The following is a 20,716-nucleotide window of genomic DNA, read 5'->3' as shown; positions in this document are numbered from 1 at the left end:
GTAGACTACAGGCAACTGAAATGAGATTCTCCGAAGAATCTATGGGTGCAGCCGAGAAGAAAGAAAGAATCATTTAATAAATACTGAGATAAGAAAAGAACTTAATGTATTTTCTAAAAATGAAAAGATATCTCAGAGTAGGTTTAAATGGTACCAGCATGTGAATAGGATGGAGGAAGACAGGCTACCAAAATTGGTGCTCAACTACGAGCTAGTAGGCAAGAGAGACCGAGGCCGTCCAAGGAAAAGATGGGCAGATATGAGGTTCGGAACAGGCAGAGATGCCTAAACCCTGAAAGGTACAAGAGGAAGAAGAAGAAATCAACAGAACAGAACAGAAGTTTGGGATAAAACCCCATATTGATATTCCAACCTGCGTCACCCATCACTAATACACCACTCATCCACCGGCTGAATTTCAACTCTGTACTTTAGTATTATAAATTAGTATACACTATACAATTAGCTAGTTGACTGAAGGGTCAAAAAATTCCCGTATCTCGACAAAATTCCCGTACATTTCCCGCCCAAATGAAATTCACGTAAAATTCCCGGATTTCCCGCTGCGTGGACACCCTGCTGGTCAGAAAATTGGCTTTCCGAAACGGGGCGTAGTCGTAGTTTCTATGATAATCTCTATTTACTCATATGAAACGTTTTTTCTTGACAAAATAAAACATTCCTAAATAGGCTACAGTAATTCAAAATAGCTGAAACTTTAGACTATTTTCTTTTGTGTTGAATTTTATAGTTTTCTAAATTTAATTTAAACGTAGATTACGACTATGCCCCGTTTTGGAAAGCCAATTTCTGACTCCAGCTGTTTAAAGTCTAGATAACTTAGCTAAATCCCGAGCTTGGAAACCGGCCCTTAATGATCAAATAATTATGGATAAATAATAGATCAACTTGAAAACTCATATTCAACTAGTTGCTTAAATTATTAGAATAAGGAAGGGGTTTTTAGTATTCATAAATTAATATTTAATGTACGCAAGTTCTAAAAAAGAGTAAAGTTTTCAATTCCTTCTCAAAGACGCTACCATGTCGTAAGCCTAGAATGTTACACTACGGCCGGTGTTCTTCAAAGCATGTAAATGTGCAATTTTAACAATGATAATATACTCAATGAACATTCATTCAATTAGTAATATTTTTAATTATCATTCAATAGTAGACAAATAGTGAGCTTTTAGAAATAATTGAGTTTTAACTCTGGCAACATAACCCACAGAGGGTTATGTTGGAGGGAATCATGTTAGATTAATTATTACTGTGATTTAATTATTAATATAATTTGTATGGGATAATAGATTTATGATTACTTACTTGCGCAACACAATGCCATTTTCAAGAAGTTCAATAATGCAATAAACAAATTAAATACAACCCGGCCATCAAACGCTTGCTTTCAGTTTAGGAACACACAGCCATCAGCCATTGATCAACACGCACACACACAATAATATCCGTATAGAGTACCAACTGTTAAATATATTCCAATTTTGAATGCAATTCAGAAACTTTATTTTTTAGAGTAAATAAATTCATCAATATTATATCCTTAATCACTCGATCACAATGAATTTAGAACTGGATTGATATGATTGATTATTATTCACTTTGATTGAGAAAAAGTATGTATTTTCCACAAAATGTTATCCCTTTCGAATAGCGCGAAACTTGAATACCGCGGGATGTACAGTACTGTATTTTGAATTATTATACAGTAGGCCTAATATTTATATATTTAATCATTCAGAATTACACAATTTACAGAAAAATACCACAGGCTTACGCCTAATTTCCAGGAACCAAAAAAAAAGTCAAAGAGTATATCTCTGGTCGGCAGTACAAAGGTGTTAAGTCAATTTTTGGTCAAAATGAGTTACGGTATGTCGATAGATAAATGTAGAAAAAAATTTTTTCCTCCACCTACTATCAAAAGTCTCATTTTACACCCTGGAATCGAATACTAAAGTACTACTTTTCCTCCCATGGGACTAAAAATAATTCCCAGCGGGAAAAGTGATCACTTTTACTCCCAAGGGAGTAAAAATAAACCCATAAGATTAACATGGGAAGAAGTCCGACAACGCCGCGATTGAAGAATGAGGAATGTGGCAACACTGTCGTGGTCGGTAGAGGAAAAGTAAAAGAGCTCTATTTCGATCTTTGGAATATTTTAGCTCTAGGAAATAAGTAGCTCTATTTCGATTGTCAGGTTATGTTCAACCGTTGGTGGATATGAAAAAGTACACACCTCTAACGTCATCGGCATCTCTACGAGAGCGTTCATCTAAAGGTACGTTTTCGTTTATGCGAACTTTTCCGCAGTCGACGACGGCAAGCATTGTTGACATTCATATTGTCCAAATTTCAAGTGTGCTAAAAGAGCTCTATTTCGATCTTTGGAAAGCTCTAGGAAATAAGTAGCTCTATTTCGATTGTTAGGTTATGTTCAACCGTTGGTGGATATGAAAAAGTACACACCTCTAACGTGGATATGAAAAAGTACACACCTCTAACGTCATCGGCATCTCTACGAGAGCGTTCATCTAAAGGTACGTTTTCGTTTATGCGAACTTTTATTTAATTATTCAATATACAAATTATTCATTGTTATAGGTATTGGTGTAGGTGGAGGAAAAATGTTGTGTGCATCACGGGACTAAAGTACTTATTCTCCCTCAGGGAAATTGTCGCCCTCGGCTACGCCATCGGGCGACAACAGTTTCCCTCAGGGAGAAAAAGTTGCACTTTAGTCCCTAGATGCACAAATAACTATTGCTTTCAGATGGTACAAACGGCATAAGTCTACTATGAATATTACCTGAGTTATTGATGATGGTATTTTAGTCACATCTCACATCATCATATAAAGGAATTTCACAGGATGGTACAAACGTCTTAAGTTTACTTATAACATTAGTATCATCTGTGATGAATTTCCCATTGCGGTACAAAAGTCTCAAGTCAACATTATGGCATTCATATCGCACCACTCGCGTTCCACCTTTTGGTACTTAAATCTTACTTGTGACGTTGTTACCACTGACACGTTTTTAGAATTATCATACTGGCAATGGCATAACACAGATTGAGCATTGAACATTGGACACTTGGAAAACATGACTGTATGGAATTGATTTGTTTTTGATTAATTATTTCTATATAATAAGAGAGAGTAGGGTTGTGTTTGTTCGTGTGTTCGTTAGTTCGCATCAAAACATGTCAACTTGTGGATTGCATACCGGAGAAACGGGAATGATTTGGATCTCAAAATTTTGCACATAGATTCTAAAAATATCAATCTCGTGCACCTGGAAGCCCAAATTTTAATTTTCCTTCTAGATTTATCAGAATTAATGTTTAAATTTCATTAATGGTACATTCGATTTCATTAAAAAATTACCAAATCATATGGTCGAAATTAAAAAAGGAACATCTGTTTCTATATTGCTTTCTATCTGAAAAACATAGTTTTGAAACTTCGTTTTCCTGATGCACTGTTTAGTCCTACACGTGGCATGGATTATTAATTTTTCAGCTAGAAATTTTTGAGACAAAGTGCTGAATAAACGTTTACAGTTTCATCAATGCTGTATCGGCAATATGAAAACGCATGCAGTTTTTATGTCTTTGAATAAAGGTGTTGTTATTTACATAAAGAAATTATATTCTTCCATTTTTATTTAATTAAAATTTCAAAATTATTCGTGCCCTGATAGAATGACTGACTCACTGTACAGTCAGTCGAAAATTTTAATATTGGAATGAGGGGTATTTTGGCAAGCTGAGCAAAAAATAAGGTCATATACACCTTTTCGTTATATCTTCAAATGAAAAATGAGTTTTGTGGGTTGTCAAAACTCCCTCTGAAAGGGAAACTATTCAACTTATTCTATCTTTTAGTAAAATAACAATGATCATCCATCCATGTATCATCTTCTATACTATAATAAAGGAAAGAACTGGATTATAAATGTAGCCTATACATGTATAATTATAGGGAATTATGTTTGACGCATTATCACGTCAGAACTACTGGACTGATTAACTTGAAATTTTGCATATAGATTCTTGCTTAACCGAGGGTGGTTATAGATCAATTTTAAATTCTTCAAGATTTGATTACATCAAGTTTTCAATCATTTGTCATGCTTCCAGTTTGTATGGAAGCAGCAGAAGATTTCTCTTAAGAGGTCAGACTGATTTATCGAAAATTTGAGTTTGATTCAATTTTTATTGTCATGCGTGAGGAGTTGCATTCTGGCCAAGTATTCATAGAATGGAACAAAATGACAATTTTGATAGTCATCAGCAAACCCTAATGTATTCAGCAAATAAAAACTCACATGTATCTGTCATGTTTATGAAGGCTGTATCTGATTTCCCACACATCCATACAATCAACCATAAATTTCTAGTTCCAGGACATACTCACATGGAATGTGATGTTGATCTTTCAATCATTGAAAAACGAAAGAAAAAGACCCAGGTACCAATTTACCACCCACATGACTGTTACCAGTTGGTACGGTCATGTAGCAAGAAGAATCCATTTGTGGTACACGAAATGAAGCAGGATCATTTTTTCAGCTTTCCCCAGTTGTTGAAAGTGGGTTTAGTTCTCAAGAAAAGAAACGATGAGAATGAACAATTTTTCTGGCGCAACATACAATGGCTCCAGTATGTGAAGTCTGAAGTGGGTATTGTGCGTTACAAAGAGAGTTTAGGGGAAAATGTACCATTCAAAAGAATAAATTTCAAGGGAAGGGGGAAAAACATTATGTCATTTACATGTAAAAAATCCTACAACGGGATTTTACCAATTAGTTTGGAGAAGAAAAATGATCTTTTGCCTCTGATTCCACCTCTATTCCACGAATTTTACAGGAGTCTGACAACCCATGCTTCACAGGCTTGTGATATAGATCCAGACCTACGAGATGTAAATATTGATGAAGAGAATAATAATTGATTCATTTTTTTATTAAACTGAGTAATATTTCAAATCAAATAAATATATTTTTTATCTGAAAGAGTATTTTGATCAATTTACCTGATCTAATCTATATGCAAGGAATCTGGTATTTTAGACATAAGTCAACAATCATTCATCAAATATGGATGCTCTCAACGGCTTAAGTCATAAAATTTGAATAAATATCAAATTCTATCTGATATTGATTAAATGCATCAGTACCATTCAGAACTGTGGATAAAAACGAATATAATGTGTTAACTTTGAAATTTAATGTGTTTCAAGTCTTGTGTTAGAATTTTTTGATATCTTCTTTCCTCTCTATCAGATTTTTTGACTTAACACCTTTGTACTGCTGACCAGAGATATTTTTTGTAAAAAAAAGGATTTTAATTATGTTGCACTTGTGATTTGGCTTTCACATAGTAAAACAATCTCCACATTAAAAAGTTATCTTTACAAATGAGATAGACCAACTCTTGAGGAGCAGGGGTGTTCAAAGAAGCGATTTTTGGTCCAGGTCCAGACAGGGTCGGACGATAGTAATAATTGTAAGGGTAGGCGGTATAGGGCAACAGCAGGGGGGTCAACGCTGTTACCCCCACCTGGAAAGGGGGTACGGGGGGCATTATTTCTTATTAAAACTCACGTTTCAAGCATTTTGAGCACTAAAATTCACTGAATAAGATCGAGTGGCAAATTTCAGATGAAATCCTCTGGAGTTGATGGGACACACGGGTATGGCCATTTTCAACTTAAATACAACATACGTTTTTTTAATTATTATCAACTACAACACATTTTTTAAACCATATTTTACATATTTATTATACATACTATGTATTACGTATGGTATAAAAAATATTTTGTAGTTTATAATAATTAAGCTGTTCACATCACATAGTCTGTAGTTTTACAATGCGAGTTTTTCAAAAGATTTAGGTATTAGTTAGTCTAGCAAATGTGTTTAAACGGCCCCCTAAAAATATAAAAAATTTCCCTGGTCAAGGGGGGGCGGACCCCCCCTCAGAACCGCCACTGGGTCCTGATCAGCATGTCCGGGGTCTGGAATACTCTATAATCATAATGTAAATAAGTAGTACAAAATAAAGCTGATTCCATTCATTTAATCAGGGGTGCTCCAACCCCCCTCCAATGAAATTGGAGAAAGAATTCAGCTGCTACCCTCCCTTGAATTGCCAATTTGAAAAATTGTCACCAGTAGATATTCTAAACACTGCTGACCTTTTTTGAGACCCCCCCCCCTCCAAGAACCTGAATTTAGCGATCCTTTGGGTTTTCAATAGCACATGTTATTTCAACTTCTTCAAGAGCGTCCCGGTTAAAAAGTCATACTTGATAATGTTTCACCTTATATGATAACTTATATAAGGAGATGTGGAAGAATAGCTCTTAGAATAATTTAGTCCGAAATCGATGCAATGCATGCAAATCAAGCCTGCTGGTTAAACTTGACCTGCTAGGAAGGAATTTTAAAAACATAATTTTAAGATCATCAGTGATGATCTGAACTTTTTTTAAAAAGTGGTCACTGTTTTACCTGCCATCTGAATAGTTTTGTGTTGTTATTGTGTATATTGAAATTGAGGGCCAAAACATAGTGGAGCGATGAGAGTACCTACCATACCGTACGGTATATAGATGAAGATAAAAAGTCTCTATTTTCACACTTTACAAGAAATTAATTATTGTAGGCGAAGTTCAGGCAATAAGAGCCATCGATTTGAGCCTCCTCTTCCACTTGACCCGCAATCTTTGCTAGGTAGAGTGTAATCTTTGGAAGGTACTATACAGAGTGTTTCAGAGAAGGTTTAGATTATGAATGTTTCTAATTATTGTCTCCGCTTCCTTCTACCTTCCACCCTCCTTCACCACTCCAATATGTTCTGACATTTGAATACCCGGTACATGCATTATTTTCAACTTTATCGGCTACCTTCTCTCTAATACACTATACCCAGGCCGCTCGACTATTTTAACCCTAGGGTGAGTACTAGAAAAACAATACTTAGAAAAGTATACTATTTTTCAATAATTCCAGTATTCTGCTATTAAAACTTTCTTCAAATAATAATTAACCATAGAAATGTAGGTTCCTGTAATATGTGGTTCAAATACATTAGTTTCTTGTGAATTGTTTCAGGTAAACATCACATGCATATGCTAATTGATGGCATTTCTTCTCTTCTTTTTGAAAAGTGTGACATGCAGAGTGTCGCCATCATTAGTGGAACAGAATGAAGACTCTCATCTCAGTGACCTTATGTTTCATAGTTTACATTAGTTTTAATGTAGCAAATACGTTTGGCGAGAGTGGAAGACACCTTATTTATACACCAGGATGTGTACTTCAAGTAAGTGGACCGACAATTACTATCTATTCATAAAAAAATGAGCACTTACATATAATGAAAACAAAATATGTTTCAATTTTACTTGAATAGTTAAATTGACACGAAAATATCTGACTAGCTTATTGTTTTTTATTTAATAATTATCTATTCAGTGTGCTAAGTTGGGCCTGTGCTATTGTGTTGTTTTCCAACACAATTAGTGAAGTTATTGTATTGCAGTGGTACGGTAGTCCCCAAGTGAACATCGATACAATGATCTATATCATACGGTATAACTCCTCTTACTGAAAGTAATAAGCTTTATAACAAAGATTTGGATATTTCGCATAGAAATAATAGTTTATTTTTACAATGATGAGATAATTGGTTGACAAACATACTATTACATATATCATCATTTTACGTTTAAGATGAAACTATCTCTATACCAGAAGTTAAAGCCTATTTATTTATTTACATTATCTCTTTGGAGATACGTAGCATAATTTTATTAGAGTTGTTGGGGAATTACCTGTTTTTTATTTGCGCATGTTGTTCAGCACATCCTTGAATAAGTTTCAAAGATGCAAAATGTATTCCTGAGACACCTTTAATACTATTTTAAAATAGCCCTTCTAGTGATGATATACAGCTTTTCAGTGGACAATAACGGAAAAATAATTTTTTAATATTTTTTCCTATCATGACATTTGAGTTTGCAGTTGGCTTTGCTGCTCCTACAAAAGTGACATACAGATCGTTGGCGGCCAATGGGGGAATCCTACTCAACATGAACCTGCCTTCAAACCTTAGTCACTTCTTTTCACCGTATGACAGAAAGCAGCGTATAATTGACCACTCCATAATCGAGGACCTTCATGAAATGTAAAGAAATTGCTATTTATTTCAGTATTGGAAAATCTTAGATTTTATATAATACCGTATTTGAGTGGCCGCTATTTGAAATATATTAATTATTTCATTCACAAGTCAATCAATAATTAATTTATAGGTTGTGATATCTATCAAACGAAAATTTAATTTAACAGATAAACTTGAATATCTATCAAACATAAATTCGTTCAATATAACTTAAAACTTGAACGGAATAATCCGTTCAAACTTAGAGTAGTTTAATATCTATGAAACTAAAATTTGATTTACCAGATAATCTTGTTTAGTTTTAAATTTGATGTTCTAGATAAACTTGTCAAGTTTTTCTTGCTAACAATAATTGTCAAACATCAGATTTTTTACGAGTAAGTTGTTGAGGATTATTGAGTGCCACATCAATTAATAACCCCGAATTTAATTCAAGTCGAAAATTGTAGCCATAGAAGTTATTTTTTCTACAACTGCGCGTAAAAAGAATTTACATACTCAATTCTCCTCGTAAAAAAGCTTATTCTGAGGAAAATCTACTTTTTCGCTCGCTAACCATCCGCGCATGCGCAGTAGATTTTCTTTACTCTCGCTAATCATTCGCGCATGCGCAGATGAGTTTCTTTACGCTCGCTAATCAGCTGACGGTAAGCACCTCACCAAAAGGTCAGATCTTAACCTAAAAAGTCGGTAATTGTATCTCCGCCGATATAAGTAATTTAACAGGTTTGGGCAGTTGTGGAAAAAAATTTTATGTAATTCGCGCGTAATGCTTCTTTATCGCTCTTGCAAAATTATCACGCTCCACTTCGTGTCGCGTTATAACTGTTTTGCGCGAGCGATAAAGACGCGCATTACGCTCTTAATACATAAATAGCTATTTTAGACTTGCATATTGTGAGATGTATAGACATATACTATATTCTTTAAAAGCTACTGATCAAGGATACTCTTTACTCTTATACTTTCAAGGATTGTATACTCTTTTCAAGACACGACCAGTTTCCGCTAATTACACATTTTCAAGTGTCATAAATAATTGAAGAGAACTAGTTTTATTACAAACAAAAAACTATCAAATGGACCTATAAAAATGAATCAAAATATAAAATTTTTCCCAAGTTATTTATTAAAATTAAAAAGAGACAAGTTTATACAGTTGTAGATTGAAGCTGTTGTTTCTATATCTATCATTGTAATAATTGTTCTTGTCATTGTAATGACTTCTCCAACATTATGCTTTATTCTTAGCTTTATAATTAGATTGCTATGTTCAATTGTTATTGAATGAGATGTGACCATGTAACACTGCAATTTGATGAAGGTATTGGAGTTTTATACGAAGAATATTTATTATTGGTTAGGCAATAATTAATAGTTATCAAAGTAATTAGAGTACCGTACAATAGTTGACTTCAAAGTACAATTCGAAGACTGGTTTTTTACCTTAATAACAAACAAATCCCACAGGAACAATTCTGATTCATTTTCTAGGTTCGGATTGAAGGCCAGGAATTGCATGGAGAAAACTGTATGTCAATTGAGAGATGCTTCAGTTATTGGAAAGAATATTTTCTCGAAGGCACTTCAAATTCTTGCCATGTAAGTTGGACTTTTTCAATAAATCATGAACATAAGGATTTTTTTTTCATCAAGAACGAAAGTTTGAAGTAACATAAAATAACATAGCTTAATAAGTTTATATAGTAGTTTATAAAACATAAGAGCTAGGTAGTTAATAGGTAGTTTATACAACAGTTTTATAACAGGGGTCTTTAACGCACGAGTTAGATGTATAGTTAAGACTCAAGTAAGCAGTCACAGCCAGGAAACACGTGTCTTAAACATCTCAATAGTGCTTTAAAGTCTATATAAAACTGCTGTAGGCTATACAGTGATTTATATACCACCATTCAAGCAAAGTATCACATTGCTGACTTATTGTAAGGTTATAAATCAACCAACTAGCCTATTTGATGAAAATATTGAAATAACAATCGGTAAAAAGCTACCAGTACTCAGAGAGAGTTAACAGTGAATTTGAAATACTGAAAACAAGCCGAACTGAAAACTTGATAAACTGAGAGCTTGAGGAACTGAAAACATGACAAGTATCGTAGTTTGCATTCTTGAAGAATTTTTCTGAATTATTTTACTTCTCTATGCTTGAAATAGTCTCTTTGAGCAATTTCTGGTCAACCATGTTATTAGGTGTTATTAAAATTCTCTGTAAACTATAGAACATGAAATCATCAATCTTGGATGTATAAATGGTTTAATGAATAATCAATGTATAATCAATGGTTTGTATAAATATTTTTGGACAGATTTTGTAGAAATCTAGGAGACATAACCTCATTTGGACTTTTAGGCCGGTTACAGAGCTCGACTGACCGTCAGTGCGTATGTACCATACGCATCCATACATCAGTTTTACACATTTAGAACACTCCTGACGAACGAACTGATCTGACTCACAATATTGTATCACCATTCACGATCACCATCACGATCTTGTATCACCATTGGGAATACTTTCAGTCACTTCAAGCTACGGATCAAAGAAATTTAGATAATTGACCGAGCAAAGTGAGGTCTAAGATTCAAGTCGACGGTTTGGCAATTCTCTTTGTTGAATGTTCAAGGGCCGGTTTCCGAGCTCGGGATCCAAGTCCTAGACTTTAAAGAGCTGGAGTCAGAAAATTGGCTTTCCAAAACGGGGCGTAGTCGCAGCTTTCATAACAGTAGTTGTAGTTTTAATTTTCTCATTTCTATAAATTGGAAACGTTTTTCCTTGACGAAATTAGACATTCCTAAATAATTCAAAATAGCTGAAACTTTACACTATTTTCTCTTTATTTTATTTTGTGTTCAATTTCCTAGTTTTTCGAAATTTAATTCAAACGTGACTATGACAATGACTGCGACTACGTCCTGTATTGGGAAACCAATTTTCTGACTCCAGCTGTTTAAAGTCTAGGACTTAGCTGAATCCCGAGCTTGGAAACCGGCCCTAAATGTTAATACGTTGCACATTTACGGCGAAACGCGGTAATATACTTTCATGAAATTTGACAGGTATGTTCCTTTTTTAATTGCGTGTCGACGTATATACAAGGTTTTTGGAAATTTTGCATTTCAAGGATAATATAAAAGGAAGCCTCCTTCATACGCCAATATTAGAGTAAAAATCAGACTATAGAATTATTCATCATAGATCCGCTGACAAGTGATTACACAGATGTGTGGAGAAGCCAGTCTATTGCTGTATTTCCATAAGGTCTATAGTTTCAATCAGGTACTTGTGGATGAGAATACTGCGTGAGGTCTACTGTTCACAGAGCTACTAGTAATAGTAATATATGATTTTTCCAATTAAAAATTTAGAAATGATTGAAGAAATGTATAGAAAAACTCTGAATTCAAATATGACATTATTAATTGAATTCATTCATTATACTATTCAATTCAATATCAGCTTATTGTCGTGCAGAGGTGTCAGCTTATGTTGCGATCGGGCTTCTGATCAGTACAGCTCTGAAAGCTTCTATTTGCTTCAATAGTGCGTCAGTCGACCGATGGAACGGATGCGCACAAGCTCGACCAGGACTTCCTATATACCGGACCTGCGCCTACAAAAAAAAAAATGGCCACCGTATGTGGTGGCCAGTATTGATAATTTAAACGGGAACTAGACAAATTGAGATTTCGACGAACTGAGACGCTCTCCAACAGCTGATTAGTGATTTTTTCTGAGTAGGAATTCCTATAAGACCACCACATACGGCGGCCATTTTTTTTCTAGGCTCAGGTCCGGTAGTATATAAGAGGTCTGTGCGCATGCGTGCCGTCAGTCCTGCTATGTACGGATACATGGAATATCTATGGAAAAGACAAGCGCGACTGACGTACGCACTGCCGGTCGGTGAGCTCTGATACCTAATTTGGGAGATAAATAGTACAAGGTATTCTTAGTATTTCTCTCCCGATCTGTGCTTCATTGTAAAAAAGAATTCGGTAAAGGAACTACTTGAAAAAAGTGAGTGGGTTAGGGTATTTTTGGCTTTAATTTTCTAAAATAACTGAATTTTATAAGTTTTCAGTGATTTATCAAGTGTATTAGTTCTAATTCAGTGCTAATATATTATACATTTCTATTTTTTTTCATTTTGGACATGAAATTGAACTCAAATTCTTGATTAAGAAAATATAACCTAATCTTTTGGTTTCACTATGTATGAAATTTGAGAGTCGTGCAGTTTTGTTGTTCTCGTCCAGTCATATCTATATTATGATTTGTAGTTGTTTTAATGAAAAAATTAATTTTAATTTTTCATCAAATTCTCAATGATATAGGCCGACTGCTTTATAAGTTATTCATTAAAAATCAAAGTAACATTGCAAAATTAAGTTAATAAAGATAATTTGATTTGATTGTTTCTTCTTCAATCGTGATCTCAAATGATTTTTGGTCGCGAGTGCCGTAAATCACTAAAACGAAATTTGGTTTTACACCATGGTTTTGTTATTTGATTAATTTTGGTTGGTTTAATTTGGTTTTATGTTTTGTATTCATTGAGCTATCTTTGATTCAAGGCCGAAACTCACAAATTCTTCTCTATTGGACAACTGTGGAGAATATTACTCAAACTGCCCTTACAGCCTGGTTGATATGGTTAGCGAAGTCTACCGAGCAACGGATCAACTTTACACTCTATTGTAAATTGTAATAGGAAATAAACTTTTTGTTGAACTCATTTCACCAACTCATGCAGATAAATTTGGGAATAAGAATTACTGTCGGATTTCTAAAGGTGACCGACTTATGTGCCACGGACGCGCGTCTTTTGCTTTTCACAGCTGATTATAGCTGTATTGGTACAGTTACAGTAAGATACATATATAACAATCATAGCAACAGCTGATGAAGGCACACGTTCGCGGCGCATGAGTAAGTCCGAATATTAGTATTAGATGTGAGGGATTACCCATTTCATAATATTGATAAAAAACTCAATTTACAACATAAATTTAATAGAAATTGAAATTATACAATAATAATTACCCATTAAGAGGGAGAATGGGAATCACCCATTAATGATTGGATTGACTTCGATTTATTTAAAATAAACTGTAAAACACATAACTTGTATAAATAGTCTTTTACTATTTAACTTCAATCAAGAACTATGTATTAATAAAATTAACGTTCAGTTTTCAATATAATATTAATGATAAAATCAAATTAAGAATTTTAAAAATAAATGCATGATCAATCAATCATATTATAATATATATCGATTGAAGAAGAATCCAGTTATTTTTATCATAACGATTAACTAGTTAATGCTGTTCAACCAAGTAGCGACAATGTTTGAGGAACATGGTTTAATAGACTGTTTTTGGCAGAACACTTGAAAATTTTCACGTAAAAAATAAAGCATTTTTAAATGCATTGAGTTCAGAAGTGTATAGTTGAAAAACAAATCTTCATCATTGGACAGATGTGCAAACATTTGATGGTAGATTTTTAGATTTGAAAACTCCACAGAATGCAATAATTTTGGAATAGGAATAAAATTTTTTTTTTAAAGAATGAAATAATTTTAAAAATGTACAGGCTGTAAAAACCCGCGTAAAAGGTAAGGTAAGGTAAAAATGTAGAAACTATTCTACAAATATTGCGATATATCTATAATTCAAAAAAGTATTGCTATGAAAGATATCCCAAATCTATAGAGAGAAACAGTCCTTAATACGAGTAAAAAATCACAATTGAAAACTTTCAAGATGAATGCAAGTTCTGCATAGCGAATGCCGCGCTGGAAGAAAGGAGAGAAGAATGTCTGCAATCTTGAGACGCCTGTACTAAAGTTATGAATTATAGTGGGCTATTAAAGTGTGGGTCATGGTTATAGTGTTTTCCATATGAAACACTATATCGTGGGCATACAAGGAGAATCCACTAATAAAAGTAAAATTTTCAGGAAATCAATTTCTTATTTCAAACATCAATCAATTTCTTATAGTGATTACTTACAAAATAATTTCATACTGCAAGAAATTAAATATTCTTAATTTGTTTGATAATTAATTATCATTTAACATTCATAGTTTATAGGATTAATTGAAAACTAATAATGAATCAAAGTTTAGAAGAATTGGACTTAGTGCATTTTCCTTCATATTATGAAGTGTTTTTTAGAAATGTAGAACTTAATAATTGGAACATGAATTATTTTGCCAGAAAAATATAAGACGGAAAATCGAAGGCTGAATGAATTGGAAATTACTATTTCGAACATCCAGAAATTATATTACTAAAAAAATTATTGAGAATCCATTACTGCCGAACTACACAATCTCCTGTATTTTTTAGAAAATGTCTGTCCTCTAAACGTTTATAAAAGTTATGAAAAGGATTATGAGCATCCTATCTCAAACTCAAAATAAGAGAAATTATAATTTTCACACAATCTCCAATGATATTTTGTTGGCTAATGGCTTAAATCTAAAATAAGTTTATATTAAGACTACGAATTAATTAATAACATTTGAAAAATGATTTATCTTCATTTATTGGTGCAAATGAAGAATGTAATAGGTTGGGGAGTACTGTCATTGGTAACCGGAGTGCCTAGAGACTAGAGAGCTCTGCCCTCCACTCGTCAAACTCTGATAAATGATCATTATTTTAAGTTCTTTGAAGAAGAAAAAGAACTATTTTACACTTGGAAAAACGATATTTTTATAAATGTTACAGCTCCCAATCCAGGCTGCTAAAAATAACTTAATTTGAAGACTGAGGAAAATTATGAAATTACTGTTTAAAAGATTATCATTCCAACAATGTAGAATATAATAATCACAGAGAGGTGTGACGCTTGTGTTTCTCTACCCCCAACCTGCCATCACTATCAACATCAAACAGTAGTTGGTTTGATAGTAGTAATTTATAATTAAATAATCAACAATTATAAATATAGTAGGGCTAATACAGATAGATATAGATAAATGACTTTTATTTACACTTTACAATAAAAGTGATGTGGGCGAAATTGAGGCAATAGAAGTCCCCTCTTCCATTTAACCCACGATGATGAGTTACATAAAAATAATAATATACATTACAATATTTGAAATTAAATGATAATTAAAAATTATAAGGAACTACTAAATCAATTTGCTACAAATTGAATAAATTAAGAGGAAAAAAGAGAAAACTAAAAGCAAGAAATCTTAATAGTGAATAAATCTCACTCACACAAAACATTCACACACACACACACACACACACACACACACACACAACACACACACACACACACACACACACACACACACACACACATACAGTATATGTGTTATCTATACAGTATAGATAAGATAATTAAAAAAATATTTTGGAATAAAAAATTGAGGATTTGTTAATTGAGTAAGTATTGTTACAACTTTTGGTAATACAGTTACAAGCTTCGAATATAACACAGGTGTGTAAAATTGCAACTTTTAAAATTTGTAAATTTAATCACAGAATTTTATGTAGAATATCATCCTCCATAGTTCTAGAAAAGTTTCAAGGTTAAAGGTTTAGAAGGAAATTAATTATTCAAAATTATTTCTAAAATTGCCAAAAAGTGTCGGAAGAACGTATTTCAAATATCATATTTTAAAATTGTCCGGAAGTCTTCAGTTACTCACACAGCGGCCATTTTGCTTTATTCACTTATTATTTTTTTCTAAATAATGGTTAAACATACGAAATTGAAACTTTGCACAATCATTTATAACAACTATACAAAGCTACAAAAAAATTATGATTTTTCAGATTCATAAGACAAAATGGCGGCCATTTAAAATTTATTGAGAATACATTACATGAAAAAAGTACAACTCAAAGAGGTTTACAGTTAAACGCCAAAACAAACCTTATTTACACAAAAAGTATGACACAAATGATTTAGAAATAATATTATTGAGAACTTAAAATCAAAAAGCAAAACAAAACTAGATAAAGAAAACAGAAAATAGTTGCTTAGAGAAAAAAAACTGTTTTAGAAAATTTGTTTCTTAAATAACTCAGTAACCGATAGTTTCACGAAAACTTTACAGGAATAACTTTTTTTAGTAAATTTAATTGCCTATCGAATGGTACCAGATTTTTTGAGATTGGGCCAATATTAAATGAGATATGACAGCTTTAGTGGTTGGTGTCTCACCTTTAAAGGGTTATGCAACGTTATTTTATTGTTTGAAATGACCTAAAATTGCTTATTATTAGCATGCAATGCAAATAGAGATTGTTGCATCATTGGTGCCACTCTTATTGGCATACCTTGATTTGTACTGCAACAAACTTTCAGTGGTCTCCTATCACTAAGGCTGCCTTATCTCAGTTAATATTGGTCCAATCTCAGAAATACTGATACCAATCGATAGGCAATTAAATTTATTTAAAAAAATAATTCTTGTAATTTTTTTGTAAAACCAACGGTTTCTGAGTTATTTAAGAAACAAAATTTAATGGCCGCCATTTTGTTTTATGAATTTGAAAAATCATAATATTTTTTGTAGCTTTGCCTATTTGTTATAAATGATTGTGCAAAGTTAGTTTCAATTTCATATGTTTAACCATTATTTCGAAAAAAATAATAAGTGAAAAAAGCAAAATGGCCAATGTGTGAGCAACTGAAGACTTCCGGACAATTCAAGTATGATATTTAGATATGTTCCTTACCCAGGAACAATGCCCTATAGTGAGGTCCACGTTATAATGGCAGTGAAGAAAGATAGGAGAAAAACGTTGCCAAGTCTCTCCATTTTGCCACTGATTGTACACAGCTGTTACTCAATTCATCCCATTAAATTTGATCTAATAATAATTATCATTTACTAGTAGGTCTAACCTAAACGTGTTGGCTAACTGAAGCATGGATGAAGTCTAGGATGGTTAGTTATCAACTTTTAAAATGTCATTTCAGGTATTTTAATTTGTCTTTCTCATACGGTAATGTCTAAAAATTATTTCATTGTTTCAAAAATACATTTTAAATCAATTAAACGATTTGTGCACCAAAGTACTTTGATAGAATGAAGAAAATAAATGGCGGCTGAGTTACTTTTGTACAGTCACTGTCAAAAGTAAAAAAAATATATTCTGGCAAACTGACAACATTGCAAAGATAGAGAGAGATAGCGCTATCTGTTTTGTTGTATGATAGAAAAGGACAGCAACAGTATTGTTAATTGTTCACTGCCATTATAACGTGGACCTCACTATAGAGTATTTGTAGGGAGTTCGTAAACACCCTGTATAAAAATTTACAGTTCCAATAAGTTCTATCAATCATCTGAATTTCTTAAGTGGATGAGTAACACTACTGCAAATAGATAAGTATAAAGTATCTCACAAATATCAAGAAGATTCAAGATCAACTTCACATATCTGAAGTAATCCACATTTACAATCAATCACAAATTTTAAATTTATGCCAATCCACAATCGTTATAGTAAGTGTATATGAAAGCGGAATGGCTACCATATTTTAGGCGCTTAAATCCCAAAAAATAATAATTGAAAAATAAACTAAAATTTTCTAAGATTTTTCCAATTTGATATACATTGATAATACATGAATCGAATGTTTTTACTATCACCAGAATAATACCCAAATCGAAATTTTCAACAGTTAATAAAAATATTGTTCATTAGATACAATATTCTTCAACAAACGATTCTTTTTTATGGGAGGTAGTAGGTACTGATTCAATCATCAATATCATATTTCGAGTATACACATACGCTTGTGCCCTTCCTCCGTCACTGTCCCTGATTATTAATGACCCAAGTCCTCCCATTCATAACGACTGCCTACGTTATTGTTATTCTGAACAATGGATCGCTCAGTGGACTACTTTTTCCCTGATCGCTCAGCGGACGACACCGAATGAAGGGACAAGTCTCAACTTATTTTATACGAAAACTTTTATAAAAGTGGCATCATACCATTAAAATGTAAAGAAATATTGATTTGTACCTATAACAAAAAGAGATCTATAGAAAGAATTTTAAAAACTTTTCGAAATTTACAGGAATTTAATGAAAAATATGTTGTACCACACACCAGTGTCATATTATAGTGTATTATTCTATGGGGCTGAATATTGTTGTAGGGCCTAGGTGTTATATATTAATTAACACGCGAGTAGTCGCACGGACTTGCAGAGCATTTTGCTCACACTGACCCTTATGGCTCCCTACAATATAAACAGTTGGTTTTGACAATGATCTTTCAATATTTATTAATTTCAAATCTTTCTCAACGTGTTTTATGTTATTATATACTATTTAATAGTATATAATAACATAATACATGGAGGAGATTACAAAAATACATACTGCAAATTTATTGTAAGAATTTATTATTTTTATGGGATAAAATAATCTACTCATGAATGGAATGAATATAGCCTACCTTCTTTATTTGACTCATTTTTTGACATCTAGTTGGAATAAAAAGATAATGAAAGTTAAAATCAGAAGAAGGAATATAAAATAGGAAGATAATACCTATATATTGAAATTAATCAACGTTCATTCTGTCATCCTCAAACTGTTCAAGATTTTCTAGAAAACAGTCACAGCGAGGATTACATGAGCAGCAAACCTTGGAAAACTAAAATTCCCAAAGCTACATACAAAAGTTACGACTGTGAGGCAATTTACCGCGGGCGCGACTACTCGCGTGTTGAAAGATTTAATCTTACGTTTGAATATTTTTATTTAGAGGGGGATATAATCTGAAAAACATTTTTCAGATTATAGGTATATGATTTTTAAAACTGGAGTAATAAATGAGAAGGAATTTTATATGTGAAACAGTAGTCTAATAACTTAATTACGTTACAACTTACCCCCATATAACTGAATGATTCTGACTTGTTTGGTTGTTCCATAAACATCAACCACAGCGAACAATGGACTGTCTTTATATGGAATGTCTTTGAAACAAGGACCTTGATCCTCGCCATTAATAATCAGATGCATTTCAGCTAAATCGTTTAACGATCTATCACTTGGAATGTAAACAACTCCAATTCTGCTTCCTATATCAGTGGCAAGAATTTGATGAGCTGGTTCACTAGATGACGGCCTCAGAACGCTTCTAGGTATGGTGCCCCTTGATGTTCGAACAATGTTGTCATCACCAAGAAAATATTTTGGCTCTACGTCTTCCTTGGAGGTCAAGGAAATTGCACCGGTTTCGTAGACATTGTTTTGACATTTGGTAATTGCATAGATCCACGAAATACTAATATTTGATAAATCGGGCAACGCATACTGTGGCAGCATACGTCCACTAATCTTGGCTGTTTGAGGGTCAAGTTGTGTCAAACCTAACCTCATATAACCACTCCATCCTCGTTCATTCTTTTCTATTTCAACTAAAAATATTTCACCAGGTAATAGGGGTTTTTCACTAAATGTCAAGCCATTGGCAAAGCTTGATCTACGGAATGCAACAGTATTGTCTTCAAACATCACTATGTTATCTCCATGATATGGATGAAACCTACTTGCTATTTTTCTAGGTATTTTTTCATCCATTATAAAATAATTCAACTGAAAAGTGAACACAAAACTACAAAACTGTCACAATCGAAATCACTGATGAATCAAGATAATACACACATTATCTATAAAATTGCATGTTCAGAATTTTACAATCATTATTATTTACAAAATTGTTAGATGATATCGAATGATAGGTTAACTCATTCTATTACAATCGATCATAATATACCTAGAATTTCCAATTTGAAATATAATCAAGTTTTTTTCTTACAAAATATAATTATTCTTATCATTTAAGTACAATTTTAAGATTAAATAGTTAGTTTCAAGACGACTTTTAAATGTTGTTTCAGTTTATCTTGAACTTGTAGGATTGTAGCCGAACAGACAGAAACAGAATCGGCAACTGGCATCTGGCAAAAGCAAAGTGCAATGGAAGTGCATATCAGGATCAGCTGATTGCATACTCCTTTGTGTGATTTTGTAATTTGAAGAATGTAATCAGAATAAGATTAGAGTTATCAAAAGATTCATGAAAAAATGAAATTATTCTAATATGAATGACTTTCCGAGGAAAATCTCATTGTGCAAGTATTGTTCCAAAACATTTTGCAGTGTAAAGTTGGCACTAAGCCAAGTATTGAACAAGCGGTCTTGTTTGAAATCCCATCACAAGTCAATTTGAGATTATTTGCTCCTTTCGACTTTGTCTACCGCCAGGGTGACTGTCCCGCCTTTGCTAAAAAATATTTAAATACGTTTTCTCCGATCTCTGATCTATTATCATAAAAAATTGTTTAACATCGATAGCCGTAGCCTTATAAAATAGGTAAATACGCTTTATACGTTTGCCTTTTCATTATATTTCAATTATTGGTTAATAATAATATTAATATTGATATTATTAATATATATATA

General features: G+C 32.9%; 3 protein-coding genes across 4 annotated transcripts in view; 1 reads left to right on the top strand and 2 right to left on the bottom strand.

Moving 5' to 3' along the window:
* The window catches only part of LOC111048476 (pre-mRNA-processing factor 19), a 58,677-nt gene extending 57,196 nt beyond the window's left edge, over nucleotides 1-1,481 (bottom strand). Inside the window, exon 1 of the mRNA XM_022334364.2 lies at nucleotides 1,330-1,481. Coding sequence (XP_022190056.1) covers nucleotides 1,330-1,348 — 19 coding nt within the window. The 5' untranslated portion in view covers nucleotides 1,349-1,481. The remainder of the gene's footprint in view (nucleotides 1-1,329) is intronic.
* On the bottom strand, nucleotides 190-20,216 carry LOC111048474 (neuralized-like protein 2). The gene is made up of 3 exons (XM_039436992.1): nucleotides 19,138-20,216; nucleotides 8,198-8,199; nucleotides 190-285 (listed from the first exon to the last, which is right to left on the bottom strand). The coding sequence occupies exons 1-3, from the start codon at nucleotides 19,829-19,831 to the stop codon at nucleotides 205-207; spliced, it is 777 nt and encodes a 258-aa protein (XP_039292926.1). The 5' UTR covers nucleotides 19,832-20,216; the 3' UTR covers nucleotides 190-204.
* LOC111048475 lies at nucleotides 7,201-12,989 on the top strand. Of its 2 annotated transcripts, none has more exons than XM_022334363.2 (4): nucleotides 7,201-7,362; nucleotides 8,057-8,226; nucleotides 9,718-9,825; nucleotides 12,820-12,989. In XM_022334363.2, exons 1-4 carry the CDS (start codon nucleotides 7,246-7,248, stop codon nucleotides 12,944-12,946), a joined length of 522 nt encoding a protein of 173 aa, XP_022190055.1. In that variant the 5' UTR covers nucleotides 7,201-7,245; the 3' UTR covers nucleotides 12,947-12,989. The 2 variants fall into 2 exon arrangements, with proteins under 2 accessions (XP_022190055.1, XP_039292928.1); XM_039436994.1 differs by having other exon boundaries at nucleotides 7,209-7,362; nucleotides 8,064-8,226.
* Nucleotides 20,217-20,716: the final 500 nt, after the last annotated feature.

The sequence above is a fragment of the Nilaparvata lugens genome, chromosome 10 (genome assembly GCF_014356525.2).
Source record: "Nilaparvata lugens isolate BPH chromosome 10, ASM1435652v1, whole genome shotgun sequence".
Taxonomy (NCBI): Eukaryota; Metazoa; Arthropoda; class Insecta; order Hemiptera; family Delphacidae; genus Nilaparvata; species Nilaparvata lugens.
The sequence above is the reverse complement of the archived record's forward strand: the minus strand, read 5'-3'. Positions and strand labels throughout refer to the sequence as shown.